This window comes from Panthera leo, chromosome A3, assembly GCF_018350215.1.
Source record: "Panthera leo isolate Ple1 chromosome A3, P.leo_Ple1_pat1.1, whole genome shotgun sequence".
In the NCBI taxonomy this organism is placed as follows: domain Eukaryota; kingdom Metazoa; phylum Chordata; class Mammalia; order Carnivora; family Felidae; genus Panthera; species Panthera leo.
Genome location: NC_056681.1, coordinates 108,479,885 through 108,498,586, shown reverse-complemented (window position 1 = coordinate 108,498,586; position 18,702 = coordinate 108,479,885). Strand labels below are relative to the sequence as shown.

General features: G+C 43.8%; 1 protein-coding gene across 2 annotated transcripts in view; it reads left to right on the top strand.

Moving 5' to 3' along the window:
• GALM (galactose mutarotase) overlaps positions 1-18,702 on the top strand; it is a 116,061-nt gene that overhangs the window by 74,362 nt on the left and 22,997 nt on the right. For both annotated transcript variants that reach the window (XM_042933216.1, XM_042933215.1), the window contains exons 3-4: positions 2,707-2,913; positions 8,643-8,724. In XM_042933216.1, coding sequence (XP_042789150.1) covers positions 2,707-2,913; positions 8,643-8,724 — 289 coding nt within the window. The remainder of the gene's footprint in view (positions 1-2,706; positions 2,914-8,642; positions 8,725-18,702) is intronic.

The window sequence follows — 18,702 nt, the reverse complement described above, 5'->3', positions numbered from 1 at the left end:
GGAGATAACTAGGGTGTAAAATTAATTTTTTACTAAGGTCAGTGAATTTGTTTCAGATCCCAGCTGCTTTCACCGTAGGTGAACGCAGAGACCTCCACTCCTGCTGGACTCCCCTTCCTGGTAAATGTGGGCTCACTCAACGGCAGTGAGCAATGCCGGCCACACCAGGAGGGGGTGGGCAGAGCCATTCCTGTGGCCCTCAGGAATTATTATCTTTCAGGTCTATTTGGAATGACAGTGTTTGGCCTCAACTCTTCTGTTGAAAAAAGGAGATTCAAACAAAACATTGAAATGAAGATGTGGAATGGGGTAGACTGCCAAGCCTGAGTTAGAATCCCAGTCATGTCACTAATGACACGTATGACTTTAAACAAGGTGGGGTTTTTTTCCCCCCTCTAAACAATGGGCATGAAGTATGAAAGGATTCTACTCAACTCTCCTGGAATGTGGGAGGTAGGAGTGGACAAGGTAATGCCACTGAACTCAATTTGCTCATCTGTAAAATGGGGTCATAGTATCAATTGGAGCCATTTGAAACTGCCAGTGTTCAACTGTGTTGACCTACAAAGACAGTCATTTCGTTTGATTCAACCAAATCCTCACCTTACACAATGATTTATGTAGGGGCGCCTGGGTGGCTCAGTCAGTTGAGCGTCCGACTCTGGGTTTCAGCTCAGGTCGTGATCTCGTGATTCATGAGTTCGAGCCCCACACTGCTAGGGTGGAGCCTGCTTGGAATTCTCTCTCTCTCTCTCTCTCTCTCTCTCTCTCTCTCTCTCTCTCTTTCAAAGTAAATAAAATTTAAAACAAAACAAAATGATTTGTGTAAGCACCAGTGGCTGGTGAGCACTGAACAAAGGGAGATCTCATGTCAACAAAAGGCCTTTTAGCTAGTGACCCCAGGGCTCCATGAAGGGACTGGGGTCTCTGCACACTGTGTCCTCGGATGATAGAGAATAAGGAAACAAGCTCAGGATCAGACCACTTAGTTCAAATCCACTGTCTTCCTAGCCAAAAGAAGCTAGGGAAAGCAGTGTATTCTGAGTCCCAGCTCTCTCAGTCTAAGTGAGGATCATGGTGCCTACCCTAAGTCAGCTCTGAGACAGATAAGATAGTGTCTGTGAAGTTTCTAGCAAAATGTCTTGGCCCATCATGGGCACTCCGTAAATCCTGGTTGTCCCTCCTCCATAAAGGTAATATTGAGGCCTCTAGGGCAAGGGAGAGGGGAATCACTGTGTCAGTGCCAGATTCCTATTTCCGAAAGCAAAAAACTCCTGGAAAACTTTTCTTCATATTTTTCTTTTTTTTAAATGTTTATTTTTGAGAGAGAGAGAAAGAGAGAGCGCAAGCAGGGGAGGGGCAGAGAGAGAGGGAGACACAGAATCTGAAGCAGGCTCCAGGCTCTGAACCATCAGCACGGAGCCTGATGCGGGGCTCAAACCCATGAGCCGTGAGATCGTGACCTGAGCAGAAGTTGGACGCTTAACTGACTGAGCCACCCAGGCGCCCCTTCTTCATATTTTTCTTGTCACCCTTAGAACCATATTTTCTAGAATGAGAAAAAAACTTCAAGATCTTTTTTCAAGCCCTCTGTGGCAGGAATGGTTGCCCACCATCACACAGTGAGCTAGGAACAAACCTTGTCCCCAAGTCAGGACTCCTGACTTGTGGGTAAGACTCTTTCTAACAGAACAAGTACCTTCTTATTTGTTTGGAACTCTGCCCAGGGAATATAGAGAATCTTGGAGCATTTTTTTTTTATATAAATTTTTTTTTTCTTTTTTCTTTTCTAAATGTTTATTTTTGAGAGAAAGAGAGACAGAGAGTGAGCAGGGGAGGGGCAGAGAGAGAGGGAGACACAGAATACAAAGCAGGCCCCAGGCTCCGAGCTGTCAGCACAGAGCCCAACATGGGGCTCAAACCCATGAACTATGGGATCATGACCTGAGCTGAAGTTGGACACTTACCCAACTGAGCCACCCAGGTGCACCCCCTTTTTTTTTTTTTTTAATATTCATAAACAGTACTTCCCTGGGACAGAGGAGCTGACTTATTTAGGTCATTTTTTAAAAAAAAAATTTTTTTTTTTAACGTTTATTCATTTTTGAGACAGAGAGAGACAGAGCATGAACAGGGGAGGAGCAGAGAGAGAGGGAGACACAGAATCTGAAACAGGCTCCAGACTCTGAGCTGTCAGCACAGAGCCTGACGCGGGGCTCGAACTCACGGACCGTGAGATCATGACCTGAGCCAAAGTCGGACGCTCAACCGACCAAGCCACCCAGGCGTCCCAAGGTCATTTTTTAATACTATTAGCAGATATTGCTATATGACATTTATCAGAATGGGTCACCAAGATAAAAAAATAACCTTTTAAATAAGGGGAAGAAGAAAATATAGGCACATACATATCAATTTAAGGAGGAAGAGAATGGGGAAGGGGAGTAGGTAAAGAGAAAGAAAAAATTTTTTCTCTCAAAATCTACTTTTCTGTATAAAACAAAATTTTAGAACAACTAAAATCCAAGCTAAATAAATAAATAAACTAAACTAAACTAAAATAAAATAGAATCCAAGCTATTATTCCAACATCTTAAAGATCATATAACCATTTCTCTTCCTAGAATCACTGTCTTTAAATATTGAAATGTGGCGTTTAGCTGGAGATTGCAGTGACTTAACAGCTTTGAAAACACTTTTTTCTAGGTCGTCTGGACCCCTCAGGTGCTGTCAAATGGTGTCCAGTTCTCGAGGATCAGTCCAGATGGTGAGGAAGGTTACCCTGGAGAGTTGAAAGTCTGGGTGACATACACACTGGATGGTGGGGAGCTTATGGTCAACTACCGAGCTCAGGCCAGTCAGACCACACCGGTCAATCTGACCAACCATTCTTATTTCAACCTGGCAGGCCAGGTAAGAGAACTTACCTCTGCTCTCCTGCTTAGTATAAAATGTGACTTACCTCTCCTCTCCTGCCACGTGCTTTGTGGAATGACCTGGGGAGTAGCTGGATAGACCCACCCAGAATGGACTTAGCCTGGCAATGGAGTCACCTGGTGATGAGGAAAAATGCCTAGCAAAACAGCTGACTCATAGTAGGTGCTCAATAAATGGAAGTTACAGAGAAAGGTGGAATGAGTACATTGTGTTACTAAGAGAACTCTCTCTTTCCCATAGGTTCAGACAAGTACCCAGCTGTTTCAAGAACTCCCTCTCTTCTAACTGTAACATGAGTTTACATTTGCTCCCTCATTCCACTCCTACTCCCAAAAAATTACTTCCAGTTAAGTTCCACTTTCCACCCTTGGGACTTTAAAAATGTGCCTGGCTCAGCCCCTTTAGGCATGCCACCAACATTCGTATGTCTCTGCTGTACTTCCCACCCTAAGAGGGGTATAGAGACACTCTCACCCCTCTTAGGTAATCCCCTCTACACTACCTTATTCCCAACTAATGGTAGTATTTTAGTTTGTTGAGGAGGCTGTTACATGAGGCAGAGGGAAAAGTTTAGCTAAACTCTGTAGACTATATCTATTGCTTCCTCTTCATCTGAAGAACTCATTGTTGTCTACTCTACTTGAATCACTTTGGCATGATTTCCTACCACAAGATGATGTTCACAGCCAACTAGTAATATCTAGCATTTTTACACTCTTTTAGGAGTCTGCTGACAATGTGCTGATTTTTTTTTTTTTCTAGGATCTTTTCAAATAGCACGATGTGCTGATTTTTTTTTTTTCCAGGATCTTTTCAAATAGCACGAATTAATTGGTTCTTATGTAATTTCCAAAGTTCTCCCTTGAAAAATAAAGAGGATTATAAACTTGTCTATCCCTTATCCTCAGAAACTTCTGCCATGCTCCTTGAGATCTCAAAAACAAACCAAAAACCAAAGCTGCCCAGCCATGCGCCTCTGCAATAATGTGCATAAAGACCCTAATTTTTTTTTTTTTTTAAATAGGCCAATTTGGGGCTTGAACTCATGACCCTGAGATCAAGACCTGAGCTGAGATCAGGAGTCAGACTCTTAACCAACCGAGCCACCCAGGCGCCCCTTATACACCCAACTTTTTATAATAAGCTCAAAAGGAACCTGGCAGAAATAGAATAAAATATTAGTGGGTTTGTATAGGTAGTAGATCATGGTGGTTTTTTACTGTTTTCCACATTTTTGTATACTGAGGACATCCTATTCTGTAATGGGTGGGAGGTGGCCTAAAGAAAGATTCAGAGATAGGAAAGAAATTATGCATGAAATATTACACCTGCCAATGTATTCCAATCAAGGAGACAAAATGGGAATGTAACATTCACTAAAACTCTTTCCATTTACGTGGCAGGACTCTCAGAGATCACAGACCCCACCCAAAAGGGTGTTCAGTGTTAGCCCCCTTCTGTATACTGTCTTAGTGAGTGCAGCTCGAACCCATAGCCACTAACTTCAGGGTTGAGGATAGGAGGGAGCCATCAGCCTTTTGGGGAGCATCACAACAAGAGTGGGTAGCTGTTTATGAGGCCTGGAGTCAAAGGGCTTCTGCATCTTCAAATCATCTCTTACCCTACCCAGGAAAGCATTTTTTTACTTATTTTTGAGAGAGAGAGAGAGGGAGAGAGAGCACAAGTGGGGAAGGAACAGAGAGAGAGACACACACAAAATCTAAAGCAGGCTCCAGGTTCGGAGCTGTCAGCTGGAACCCATGAACCGTGAGATCATGACCTGAGCCGAAGTCAGACGCTCAATGGACAGAGCCACCCAGGCACCCCAGCACTACTGTATGTCTTAAACTGTCCCCAGGGAAATAGCTCAAAACTTGATCATTTAAAGTGGTCAGCTCATCTTATATATTTTCTTTTTGTTTTGTTTATTTGTTATTTAATAAGCAGTATGTTTGTGCTACTTGGGGCCAAATTTTGACTCATCACTTCTAAGTTTGAGTGTTGGAGACCTGGAGGGAGGAGAGAACTGGTTCTCGAAGAGTGGAAAAGGTATATAGGTTGCAGGTTGGTTGGGCTTTTGTTGTTGTTCCTTCCTTATCTAACCCAAAACTGGGCAAACATGGTTTTGTTTTGTTTTGTTTTTTGTTTTTTGTTTTTAATTGAAATTTTACCCAAAGAGGTATGAAAGCAGCCTCGGGGAATTTGAGATGAGAATAGCGGTGGTTCCAGTATGACTGGGTAGGTATGTCAGCAAGGACCCGATTCTTCCGCCTTTCCACCCTGCTCCTTCAGTGTTTTTGGCTTTTGCCTTCAGGCTTATCCTTTTATGGTCACAAGATGGCTGCCATAGCCCCAGGAATCACCTCTACATATAGTCACCACCAGAGACAAAAAAGGACCTATTCCTTTCTTCATATCTCTAATGCTCCATTTTAAAGAATAGACAAAAAACTTCCCCCAGAAGCTCCCCAGCAGACTTTCCTTCACATTTCATGGGCCAGAAGTGTGTCCCATGTCCTGCCTAACCTAATCACCAGCAAGAAAATTAGGCCACCATGATTGGCCCGGTGGGATTGGGGAGGGAGCCCTTTCCCTGAGTATACAGCCTACCATAAGATGAATCAACAAGGCAGGGTTCTGCCAGAGAAAAAGGAGGGTGTCCGTAAAGGAGCTGCTATGACTTTTGGGTGGTATGATAGTGTCCAGGATATCCTGCTAAAGGTGATGACAGCTGAATTAAGGCAGTGGTAGGGGTAATGCACGGAAAAAAAAAAGAAAACCCTGCAGGCCATAATGAGCTCTATAAATGGTTAATGTTCTGAGCTAGCAGCAGCTGAGCAAAGTTAACCAAAACAACACTGAACCCAAAGATGGGCCTCAGGATCTGTTGGTGGATCAGCATTTCTTGCCAGGTTTTCATCAGCCTGGAAAGGAAATGAATCCAGCAGTAATATTCCACTGAAGTGGGTCATTGCATTATTCCAGGTCAGAAGAATCATAAAATGAAGCATGCTTCCCTTTAATAAAGGAATGTAGGTGCTGCTTTGTGACCCAGTGCCTGTTAAGAGAGCGGCTGTCTAATAAATGTTCCTTTCCTTCTCCACCCCCCGCCAGGCTTCTTCCTAGCCTCTTAGACTTAGCAATTTATTTTGGTATGTGATGGAATCATTTGCTTCCTGCCCTAATGCTAAAAAACACACAGAGAAGGAAAGTCCTAAGCAGCATTATTCATCATAATAAAAAGCTGGAAACAAGCAAAAGTCTGTCAACAGGAGAAGGGATAAACAGATTGTGATACATTCGTACAATGGAATATTCCTCAGCCTTCGCTGGAGCACTGAGCAGATAGAACCAAGGAAACAGTCCCCAGTTCTCTTCCCTCATCTCCACTCTCCTCAGACCCCGAGGCCTCTTCGGTGCTGGTGGTACCACCGAGGCGTGAGAGGATAGCGGCAGGGGGAGGCGGGCAAGAGAGGGACCCCTCTAGTCCAGAGCTGCTCTAGGTGGTGGTGCAGACCCTTCCCATTCTGGACCCGCCTTCTCAGGTCAGAACAGGACCAAACAAATGGCTAAGGAAGAGACTGTGGACAGAGGCCTGGCCTTATCTCCGCCCCCCGTCCACTCCTACCCCTGCCCGCCTGTACCCACCAGGAGAACACAAGACCACGGCAGTTCTTCAGAACCAGAGCCTCCTCGGAGTGCAATTAAAGCAATTTCTGGCCTGTTTAGACATCGATTCTTATGGTCTCTAAGATCCTGGCATTTCTCCTCAGGACGACTCCATTTGATTGTGGAGGCCTGAGTCCTTCTGATTAGAGGATCTGTTTCAGTTAACCCGCAGGGCTCCGCCTCCCTCTGCTTGCTTCTCAGGAACCCAGCAGGGCTTTCAGTGCGACTTAGCTCGAGGTTTCTCAACCTGAGCATGTGGACACATTGGGTCAGATAATTTCTTTGTTGCAGGGATGGGCATTGTAGGGTGTTTAGCAGAATTGCTGGCCTCTTCCCACTAGATGCCAGGAGCATTACCACCCCCAATTATGACAATCAAAACTGTCTCCAGACATCGTCAGATTTTGCCCTATGGCAAAATCATCCCCAGTTGGGAGCCACTAGGTTAGCTTATTTTTGAGCGTTCACTTAGCAAAAGCCCTCTCCTGGTTCTCCTTCCATGTCTTCTGCTATGAAGCTTGAAAATTTACTCCTATTAGAATATAATCCTTTTTAGCAGAAACATATACGTGTATTTTCCAATTTGCAAGGAGCACAACATGGCTTTACTAAACCTCTTCACAAGAATCCTGGAAAAGGTGGAGGCATTACTGGCCCAGTTTTACCTTGAAGGAAAAGCGATTCTAGGAGCACCTGGGTGGCTCAGTCGGTTCAGCGTCCGGCTCTTGACTCCGGCACAGGTCAGGATCTCACAGTTTGTAAGTTTGAGCCCCACACTGAGCTCTATGCTGACAGTGTGGAGTCTGCTTGGGATTCTCTCTCTCTCTCCCTCTCTCTCTGTTCCTCCCTTGCTTGTGCTCTGTAAAGAAAGAAGGAAAAGGAAGAAAGAAAGAAAGAGAAAGAAAGGAAAGGAAGGAAGGCAGAAAGAAAGAAGAGAAAGAAAGAGATTCTACCTGGGGCCATTCAATAGAGCTGGAGATAGACCACAGGCCTTCTGACTACTGACCCTCTATCTTTGACCCCACTGGGGAGGGCAAGCTGCATCTTTTAAAAAAAAATTTTTTTTTAACATTTATTTATTTTTGAAAGAGACAGAGTGAGAGCAGGGGAGGGGCAGAGAGAGAGGGAGACAGAATCTGAAGCAGGCTGCAGGCTCTGAGCTGTCAGCGCAGAACCCGACGCGGGGCTTGAACCCACGAACCGTGAGATCACCTGAGCCCAAGTCAGACACTTAACTGACTGAGCCACCCAGGCGCCCCAAGGGCAAGCTGCATCTTTAATGGAAGAGATGGGCAAGCTCTCAAAAGCAGGAACTCCAGTTCTGACTCCCAGGCTTCTGTCATGTGGTAGAGGATGGGTCCTCCGGGTGGGAGCTGGGCCAGAGAAGGGTGACAGATACCCCACCTCTAGCAAGCCTGGAGGTGATACCAGGCCAACCAGTTATTGTGTGTTCCGGGCCAACAGCTCTTGCTCTTCTATTTGCCTGTCATGTGTGAGGAGAGTGGGAGAAACCCCTCTGCTAATAAGCCAAAGTTCAAAAGTCTTTCAAACCAGTGATGTCTCTCTGACTTTTCACGTTCATAATTCCATTTAGAAAAGAAGATGCATGCTGGGGTCACGCTTGAAAACTTCTTTCAAATGTATCCATTGCTCTGTCGAGGACCTATCTGCCGATGCTTAAATGAACGTATTAATGATCACCATAGGTCAAGTGGGATTTCTAAAATTCTTGTCAATGCCTGCAAACATTTCTGCAAGAGAAGTTAAAAAGCAAAAAATATAGGCACGCCTGGGTGGCTCAGTTGATTGAGTGTCTGACACTTGATTTCGGCTCAGGTCATGATCCCGGGGTCATGGGATTGAGCCCCACGTTGGCCTCCTGCTCTGAGCATGGAGTCTGTTTAGGATTGTCTCTTGCTTTCTCTCTGCCCATCCCCTGCTTGCGCACACACTCTCACTCTCTCTCTGTCTTTAAAAAAAAGTAAAATAAGATTAAGCATTAAATCTTCTTTTCTTTCTCTACCTTTCCTTCCCAGGGTTCCCCAAACATCTATGACCATGAAGTCACTATAGAAGCTGATGCCTTTTTGCCTGTAGATGAAACCCTGATTCCTACAGGTTGGTGAATTTAAACATCTTTATGGCAATGCAGAGCTGGGGTGTGATTGGAGGAACATTGAAACTTCATTTACCTAAATGTATTTTCTCTGTTGGCCTGCCAAATTGCCTATAATTACCATGATTAGACATTTATGTTGGTTGTGGCTGGGGGACCATATAATTAAACAAACAAACCGGGACACTGTTGAGAAGAAAAGGAGATGCTATTAATAATTAAGCCAGGGCAACAGGTATCAACTGGAAGGTTTTGTTTTTTGTTTTTTTTTTAGTGTTTTATTTATTCTTGAGTGAGAGAGAGAGAGAGAGAGAGAGACAGAGCACAAGCAGGGGCTGGGCAGAGAGAGAGGGAGACACAGAATCCGAAGCAGGCTCCAAGCTCTGATCTGTCAGCACAGAGCCTGACGCGGGGCTCGAACTCACGAACCGTGAGATCACGACCTGAGCCAAGTTGGATGCTTAACCAACTGAGCCACCCAGGCTCCCCTCACCTGGAACAGTTCTAAACAAGCTGGGTCATATGGCCATCCTGGCTGAGCCTTAGACAGCAAAAGTTCTCTGCTAAAATGTAAATCTGGTACTTCTTAGCACCTTAGCAGAGATAAATTTACCTAAACATTACCTCACCACTGCAGGACACTGATAGAACACAACGTGGTTTTTGATGGAGGATGAAACGTTCTACCCCGAGAAAGACAAATGCATATGTCACCTCTGAGACACAGTTGGGGGAATGGGGTAGCATAGGGAGTCTAAAGTATCAAAAGGGAAGGTGAGGTGTTGCCAGAATCAAAGTTTATTGGTGTATGTGTGCATCTCCTAGGTTAACTGGATTGAGATCATCTTGGTTATTATTATTTGGGATCAAAACTGCCTTGGTTCAAATAGGCAAATCCGTAGAGATAGAAAGTAGATTAGGGGGTTGCCAGGGGCTGGGGACAGAGGGGTATGGGGAGTGCCAGTGGGTACAAGATTTCTTTTTGGAGTGATGAAGAGATTCTGGAATTAGATAGTGGTGATGGTGGGATAATATTGTAAATATACTAAACACTACTGAATTGTGTACTTGTTAAAAGGGTGAATTTTGTGGTATGTGGATTATATCTCAATTAAAAACAAAGAAAGAAAGAAAGAAAGAAAGAAAGAAAGAAAGAAAGAAAGAAAGAAAGAAAACGAATGAACCTTGGTTCCTGTGGAGTCTCCAGGATTAGGTGGTATGGATTTGTACTAGACTGTAGGTGCACTGCCATCTGCCTCCAGGGGACAGGTGGATGATGGCAAGATGGCCGGCAGGGGTGCTGCTATTCATGTCAGCTTATGGAAATTCACTTGAAGTAATTACCACCAGAGCAGTAGATAAATATTCTTATTGGGATTTCATTAAAATCAGAGATGAGGTAAGTGTAGAAGTCTTAGTCAAAGAAAACCAAAGTGGGGCGCCTGGGTGGCTCAGTCGGTTAAGCGTCCGACTTCAGCTCAGACCATGATCTCATGGTTTGTGAGTTCGAGCCTCGCCTTGGGCTCTGTGCTGACAGCTCGGAGCCTGGAGCCTGCTTCAGATTCTGTGTCTCCTTCTCTGCCCCTTCCTTGCTTGCGCTCTGTCTCTCTCTCAAAAATAAAATAAACATTAAAAATTTTTAAAAAGAAAGAAAGAAAACAAAAGTAGAGGATGAAAGAAAAGAAGAGCAGAAATCCAGAAATACACAAACACTTGCTCATCAGCCCTTATTCCCCTGGGAAGAAAGGCTGCCCGCCTTGGCCTTGGGCTGGCCAAGGTCTCCTGCTTGATGGCAACTTGGAGGTGTTGCCTCAGAGCCCCTTTGCCAGAGCATTAACATCCTGTGTACCATCCTCTGGGGCGTCTGTTCAGAGCTCCAGCCCTCCATAAGCCCATCTGCTGGCAGCTCCGTGTGGAAGGTCAGGAAGGCCTTTCTCTCTGTTCCCACCCCGTGTAAGTGTGCTACTATTTTGGTTGTCATTTCTGCTAATAAAGAACGTAGAATGATAGCATAGGAGCAGTTTGAAGCCAAGGGCACCATCTTAACCAAATAACCAAGTTTAAATCACCAGTAATAAGATGTATTGTGTCCTCCTCGTACGATGTACTGAAAAAGTACATTGTGTGATATTCTGTCAAAAATGCCTAACCTCATTCCATTCAGCAGAAGGCATCACACGAACCCACTTGAGGGACAGTCTGCAAAATAATTAATCCGTATTCTTCAATGGTGTCAAGGTCATGAAAGACAAAGCAAGGCTGAAGATTGGTCACAGAATAGACCAAGGAGATAGGACAACTAAGTGGAATGTGAGAATCCTAGACTAGACCCTGAGTCAGAAAAAGGACATTAGTGGGAACGCTGGTGAAATTCTAGTGAAGTGTGTAGTTCAGTTAATAGTATAGTACTAATGTTAATTTCTTAGTTGTGATCATTATACCATGGTCGTGTATGATGTTAACATTAGGGAAAGGACGGTTATACAGAGATGTACTTTTTTTTTAAGTAGTCTCCATGCCCAATGTGGTGCTTGAACTCACAACCCTGAGATTGAGTTGCATACTCTGTTGACTTACTAAGCCAGCCAGTCACCCCCAGAGATGTACTATTTTTGTGACCTTGCTGAAGTCTAAGATTATTTCGAAGTTTAAAAAAAAAAATAGTCCAGGGATCCAAGTAAGATATGACTTTAATTTTCCTGGACACCTGCCTTACTTTACAGGTAAGGGCTTTTGTTTTATTTTGTTCTCTTTAAAACAGTGAGGCTGTGTTTATGGCCTCTAGTTCAAAATTATGAGGAAAATAATAAGAATGTGAGCCTGCATGCTAAACGGTAACTTCAGTTAACAGCGGGAATTAGAAACCCATAAATACAGGGGCTATAAAATTAATTAGAATAATAATGAGAAATCAAGATAAATGCATTACAAAACTTTTTTTTGCATTGCAGTTTTGAAGGTTTTCCTAGCTCTGGGGCTGGTTTTAAAGGCTCTTATGTTTGTGTTGGTAACATGTGTCATCTTCTGATATTTACATGACTCAGTGTGAGGCTGAGTAAACTGGTCCATCTTGTCCTAGATGCAGCCTGATTACATTGGAACTGTGTGTTGTGAACTGTAAGGGGAAAATGGCGGCTACTCTGTTGTGACTGATAAAGAAGAAAATGAGTTAAGTAGCTTACAGGTGGAGCTGATGACATAAGTGCATATTTATTTGTGTAGATTTATAAAACCTCACATTGTCCTATTGAGTTTTGATCAGATGAAAATCACAAAAATGCATAATTCATGCCGTGGGAAGATTATTTGTTGTGATTGTAAGTGATCATTGTGGCAAAGCCCAGTAGAACTTAACGTGTAATCTAATGAAACGCGTAAAACTCATGTCCATCCCAGTTCTGCACTGTGAGTGGTTTTAGGATCAAATTTTATACTTTGTACTAATTTTGAACACCTGTGAAGCTGGGTCGGCTGCAGGCCCTCTGGGCTCTGGGAGGCAAAAACCATGGCTGTAGCCTTGAATCTGCTGTTAACTAGCTAGGTGACCTTCAATGTATGCATAACATTTTAACATTCAACTTCCTTAGACCCTCATTTCCTTTTCTGCAAATAGGAGGGATATTGAACTCAATCCAATTTTATGGACCAGTAAATTTTCTTTAGAAAATAATTTGACAGACTTACGTAGAGTTGCCCAACTTTTTGTTTTGCCAAGTTAGAAAGCAATCATAAATATAGGGCTATTAAAACTAATGGGAATGTATGTATATTATATTTCAATTAAAAAAAATTAAACTAACCAGGGTAATAATGAGGAACAGAAATAAATAGACTAGGGGAGCCTGGCTGGCTGAGTCGGTAGAGCACGTGACTCTTCAATCCTGGGGTCATGAGTTTGAGTCCCATGTTGGGTGTGGAGCCTACTTTAAAAAAAAGAAATAGACTGAATTCATTTTTTTAAGACCCAAGTTGCCATTTATAATCACCATCTTTTCATAAAGAAAAATACTTTAATTATTTAATTATTTATTTTGGAGAGAGAACTAGCTTGAGCAGGGGAGAGAGGTGGGGGGGAGAGAGAGGGAGAGGGAGAGGGAGAGGGAGAGGGAGGGAGGGAGGGAGAGAGAGAGAAAGAGAGAGAGAGAGAGAGAGAGAGAGAGAGAGAGAGAATCTTAAGCAGGCTCCATGCTCCAGTGTGGAACCCAACATGGGGCTTGATCCCACGACCCTGGGATCATGACCTGAGCTGAGATCAGAGATCAAGAGTCAGACCCTCAATCTGCTGAGCCACCTAAGCGTCCCATTAAAGAAAATATTTTAACACCACAAAAGGGGGGAGATGTTAATCTCAGAACAAAGAACAACACTTTACATTGAATTCGTCTTGCTTTTAAAAGAAATGTGATAGTAGATTATCCAAATATGTCTCAGTTTTCTGTGAACCAGTAAAAATTTTACCATGGACTCATGATTGAGAACCAACAATTAGTCTGAAAGGTCACTTGTAGCTCTTACATTCTGTGATTCTATAAGGCTCTCAATATAACATTTTACTGCTAGTTCTACCACCCTTCAAATCCATTAGAACTCTGTCATGAAAGTAAATAAGTTGCAACAACTTCAGAGCACATAAAAAATCCATAAGTCTTTTACCTATCCATACACTAGCCAGTCCCAACATAGGTTATGTCTGTTTTCCCAGAAACACTTCGACTGAAATTATAGGGTGTTTCTTCTTCCCCTTCCTCAGAAATGCCATAAGAAATAAGCAAAGTATATGTTTCCTTAGGAACTGCCTTCCAAAATGGGTGGCAACTCCCACTCTGCACTGCCATGATGGAAGAATTCACATGTCTGGCCCTCTTTCAGCCAAGAGCAAATCTCCAGGAGCCCAGATTTCATTGGACTCTTAACACGGACCAAAAGTGCATGAGCATGTGGCTTCATTCTGAGACCAGTCCAAAGTCATTTGGTCATTTGGAAGTACCTCCCCTATGTTGCTGGGCTTGCCAGGAATCAACAGCCTAGTGGAGAGTCAGCCAGAATAGTATCCATTAACCTGGAAAATATCAGGATAGGTAGAACTCGGACACTTGTTATAGAGGGAAAGCACTGTCTGGGGACCCCTGGATAGAGGAGATGAGAGTTAAATAAAACCCAAAAGGGCAAGTGGAAATTTGCCAGGCAACCAGAAGAAAGGTGTTCTGGATAGAGATGAATAAGAATAAGGAGAGCAGGAAACAGCAGGAATACCCCCCAGGCCAGCACTGGGCTTCTGGAGCATTCGGGGCATGTGTTTGGTAGCAGAAAACCGATGGGCCTGGAGAGGTTGGCTGGAGCCATGTCTGATCTGCACCAGGCTCTGGTACAGCTACAATCCCTGGGGTGGCTCTGGATGACCCTCGGCTGGCCTGGAGTTCAAGGCCGCTCCACGCAGGGCAGACTCACAGGTGTACCTGAGTCCAGTCTCAAACTTCTGGATGTTCAGCTAGAAGTGGACTTGAACCACAAGGCCACTTCCTTGAGACGTGCTGCAAGAAACCCGTTAGACCAGCCATGTTCTGTTACGAGTTTTGGGTAATTGATATACAGTATCTAGAGATGGTGGTTGTGCTGAATTGAGAAAAGGGAAGATACTGTTTGTCTATCTGTGAGAGGAGGTAAAGGTTTATGATAATAATAGCTAGTATTTCAGAGAAGACTTTATAAATGATAATCCATGCCAGAATACTAAAAGGTAGGTTCTGTTAATTTTTATTTAACAGCTATGGACCCTGTGGCACAAGGAGTTTAAGTAACTTAACTGGGGATCACGCAGTTAACAAGTGGTGGAAAGCTGGGATTCAAACCTAGGTAGACTGGTATTAAAATTCCTGCTTATAATTAGACCTGTACTCTACAGACCCGACAGTGTGGTTAGATGTCAAGAAGGTTTCGGGGGGGTGGGGGGAGAGGAAAGAAAGAAAAGTAATTTCTTGACTATACAGATAGCCAAGATAACCATGTAGTCAAGAAATGGGAAGTAAGCCAAAAAGAAAAAAAAGAAGTTCTGACAGTTGAGTGTTCTCATTTCCTGTCTACCTTTCATATAGGTAGTCTCACAGCTTCTCTCTTTTCCTCCCTGTTTCTCCTTCTCTTAAATTTATTTTGATTTTTCTGCATAGAAAACAGAAAACAAAGTATATTGAAAAATGGGGGACAGAGGGAAGACAAAGATGCCGGCTTAAGAGGTTTTCCCGAGACTAAAGAGCCTGAGTAGAAGTGTCTGGCCATGTTAGACTGACCAGGAAGGGAATGTAGGAAAGGAACAGTCCATTTTAAAGCTCAGAATTATTGGGGCGCCTGGGTGGCTCAGTCGGTTAAGCGGCCGACCTCGGCTCAGGTCGTGATCTCGCGGTCCGTGAGTTCGAGCCCCGCATTGGGCTCTGTGCTGACCGCTCAGAACCTGCAGCCTGTTTCAGATTCTGTGTCTCCCTCTCTCTGACCCTCCCCTGTTCATGCTCTGTCTCTCCCTGTCTCAAAAATAAATAAAACGTTAAAAAAAAAATTAAAAAAAAAAAAAAAGCTCAGAATTATTCCCTGTGCCCCTCAGTAATCTCGGAGGTCATTGCTCTGTTGCAACATAGTACCTTGTTTGGCGACACATCTCTTGTCCTGCTGGTTCTTGGTTTTCTCATCTGCAAAATCTTGTCATGACCAACTTATGGTGGTGGATTAGGAGGAAGCTCAGGAAGCAACATTTTAACCGTGAGGTTTTTTTTATCAGATCGTTCTTTGAATTCTGTGCGGGTTTGTCCCAAATGCTTCATCTGACAAATTGTGATTTCTGACCTTCATTTATCCAGCCTCCTCTGGACTTTGTGCCAAGTCCCCCAGGTTTGCTTCTAAGTTTGAGTCTTTCTGTGATACAAGGGTGTTTGATAGTCCCAAGCCCCTCCTTTTGTGACTATTAATTTATACTCGTGTTTGTTTTTCAACTCCTTCTTTTTGTTTGCCCTTTATAAAAACTATTTTTGAGGGAAATGCTGATGTAGGTCTAAACCTTGCGGGTGATTTTCCACCTTGGTTATAGATATTCGGTAAATAATTTTTCAGGTGAAGGGAAAACCCATTGTCATGAGAAAGTAGCACCTCTTCTTTTACAGCAGTTGTAATACTGTGGCCGAGGTACTCAGTAAAAGGGGACCTTCCCCTGTGTGTGTTTGGGGGAGGGGTGGAGTCTTATCCTCCATTTTGTTCGTTACTGATCGGGCGTTGTCACACAGAAAGGAAAGGGATACCTTGGCATACACTTTTAGGGAGCCAAAGCAAGCACATACCATGAAATCCCCTTGTCTTAAACATATAGCCTCCATTTAGACCTCTACCTCAGGCAGGGCCCTCTGAGAATCTCGAGCTCCCTTTCTTCCTGTTGGCAACTTGGAGCATATAAAATGTCTTCAGCCCTTTCAGTCAGTAAAACACAGAAGACAGCAGCCTGCATTACGTGCCTCCTTCATTCTCCCCCTTTCTCTACTCTGCTATGAAAAGCTAGCCTTTTCCCAAAGCTCAGTGGAAAGCCTCAGCAGGTGTAGGGGTAGCAGAAGCCTTCAAAGGGTCCCATTCAAATAATTTAGCACCCCCACCCCCCACCCCACATTTTCCCCACTGGAAATTTCTGCCATTTTGCCATCCCTGGAGGCTTCCGGGCAAACAATATCCCTTGTGTGTTGTTAGGCTGCAAGACTCCAGCATCTTTGCTTTTCTTCTGGGGGAGAAAAAAAGAAGAAGAAAATATTTTGAATGAAAGAGTAGAATCCACACCTAACTTCTGAAGCTACTGCTCTGGATGTAGTTCTGGGCACTTTGGAGTCGGCAGTGGGGGTTGGGGCACGGCGTCCTTCTGCACAGGTGCCTCTCTTACGCCACAGCTGCACCAACAGAAAGGCTTCTGCAGAGATGGTTCACCTATAGACCAAGAGCAAAGTCTGCAGCTAAGCTGTCGGGCCGGGTTTGCACGTCAGCAGTTAATTTAGCTTTGCTTCTTCCGAGCAGTTATTCTTCCCTACTTAAAAAAAAGGGGGCGCCTGCCTGGGTGGCTCAGTCGGTAGAGCCTCCGACTTCGGCTCAGGTCATAGTCTCACAGTTCATGCGTTCGAGCCCCCTGTCGAGCTCTGTGCTGAAACCCCAGAGCCTGGGGTCTGATTCGGTGTCTTGCTCTCTCTCTGCCCCTCCCCTGCTTATGCTCTGTCTCTCTCTCTCTCTCTCTCTCTCAAAAATAAATAAACATTACAAAAAGAATTTTTAAAAAATTGCACCCTGTAAAGCATTTGGCACTACTTAGGATAGGCTCACACTCTGTTCCTGGGACATATCCTGAGTGTATGTTTATATTTGTTGTTATCAGGACTGTCCCTGTCATTTCCCAAAAGTGGAAATTCTAGAAGACATTTACCAGGAAGGACCAGTGTATGATCGATGTCCACAGAGAGAACATTCCAGTGCCAGATCTCTGGGCTGCCACATCAGGCATTTAGCTTTGGGGCCTGAGTCTAGTGTCCTGTCCTGTGGCGACAAGAGGAAATTGGTCCCCAGAGCCCTGCTCGGGTACTAAGCCCCCTAAATACGAGCAGGTGAGAAAATTCAGGCCTTCTGTTTCTCGAGGGATTAATTCATTCCCAGGGTTGTAAATATTACACAGCCTCTTTTTGTCTTCAGAACCGTGAGACTTGGAGGCAGTGTGGGCACAGCCTGCCCAGCAAGATATTATCATGTACACAACATTGTACAGAACCAAGCATGTGTCTGTATAGGCATTTGCAGCACGGAGCTTTTTTTTTTCCCCCTTTTAATTTTGCTGTTCTTTATTTGCAGTAGTAGATAAGGAATTAAGAAAGCAAAAAAAAAAAAAAAAAAAAATGAATGCTTTGACTAGGTCTTTTGCCTCTAAAGTAACATTAGTAAAATTCTGTCTTATTCTTTCTCTCGAGAAAAGATACCTTTTATTTTTATAGAAACTCACCCAACCCATTCTGTCCCCCAGCCCATCTGTGTTCACTTGCTGTTCTTGCAGCTCTCGGTTTTTGAAAGCGCCTTCTAAAATTACATGAAAGCAACCCCGTTTTGACAAAATTAGAATGCTGGTAGGAAAGGCTTACCATGAGGCTGTGGAGAAAGGCCCCGCAAAACCTTTGTGTTTTATTTCACCCTCTCGGGGTTCAACTGACAATTCAGCCAATTTTATAATCACTTCCCTAGGGCAGGGCTAAGCCGCTGCCCCGGAGAAATAACGAATTCCAAAGTAGCCTCCTGGTTCCGAGATGGTGCAAATGGAGACTGTTTTTATCTACATGTTTTAATCATTCTGGACTTCTTACAGAAAATTCCTTTAGATTTGATATGACTCTAAAATGTTGGACGTGATATTAGTTTCAAACCTGAACCAGAATGTGTCTTCTTTCTTTTCCTGCTACTTCCCCACACCCAAGTATCATTACTCATCGGGTGCTGCCGATTTGTTAAAATAAAACCTTTTTGTTTTTTTAGAGAACTTTTAGGTTCACAGAAAAATTGAGTAGAAGGTACGGAGAGTTCCCATATATCTCCATGCCCCCACAAATGCACAGCACCCCCCCTTTTTCAACATCCCCCACTAGAGTGGAGCATTTGTGACAACTGATGACCCTACCCTGACACATCATCATCACCCAAAGTTCATAGTTTGAACTTTGAAGAGTTGGGGTCACTCTTGGACAAATGTATAATGACATCTCTCCATCATTACGATAGCACACAAAGTATTCACTGCCCTAAAAATCCATAATATTGCTTTCAACCACCCATCAGTATTCTTCCTCTTTCCTTTACAGTCTCCCCCCTCTACCCCCCAACATTGTTACTCATCAGGTCCTGCTGATTTTTCACTCCTCTAACTATTTCTGGAATCTGTCTCCTCAATATGTATTGTTGATGATATGGTTCTATTTCCATTGTCACTATCC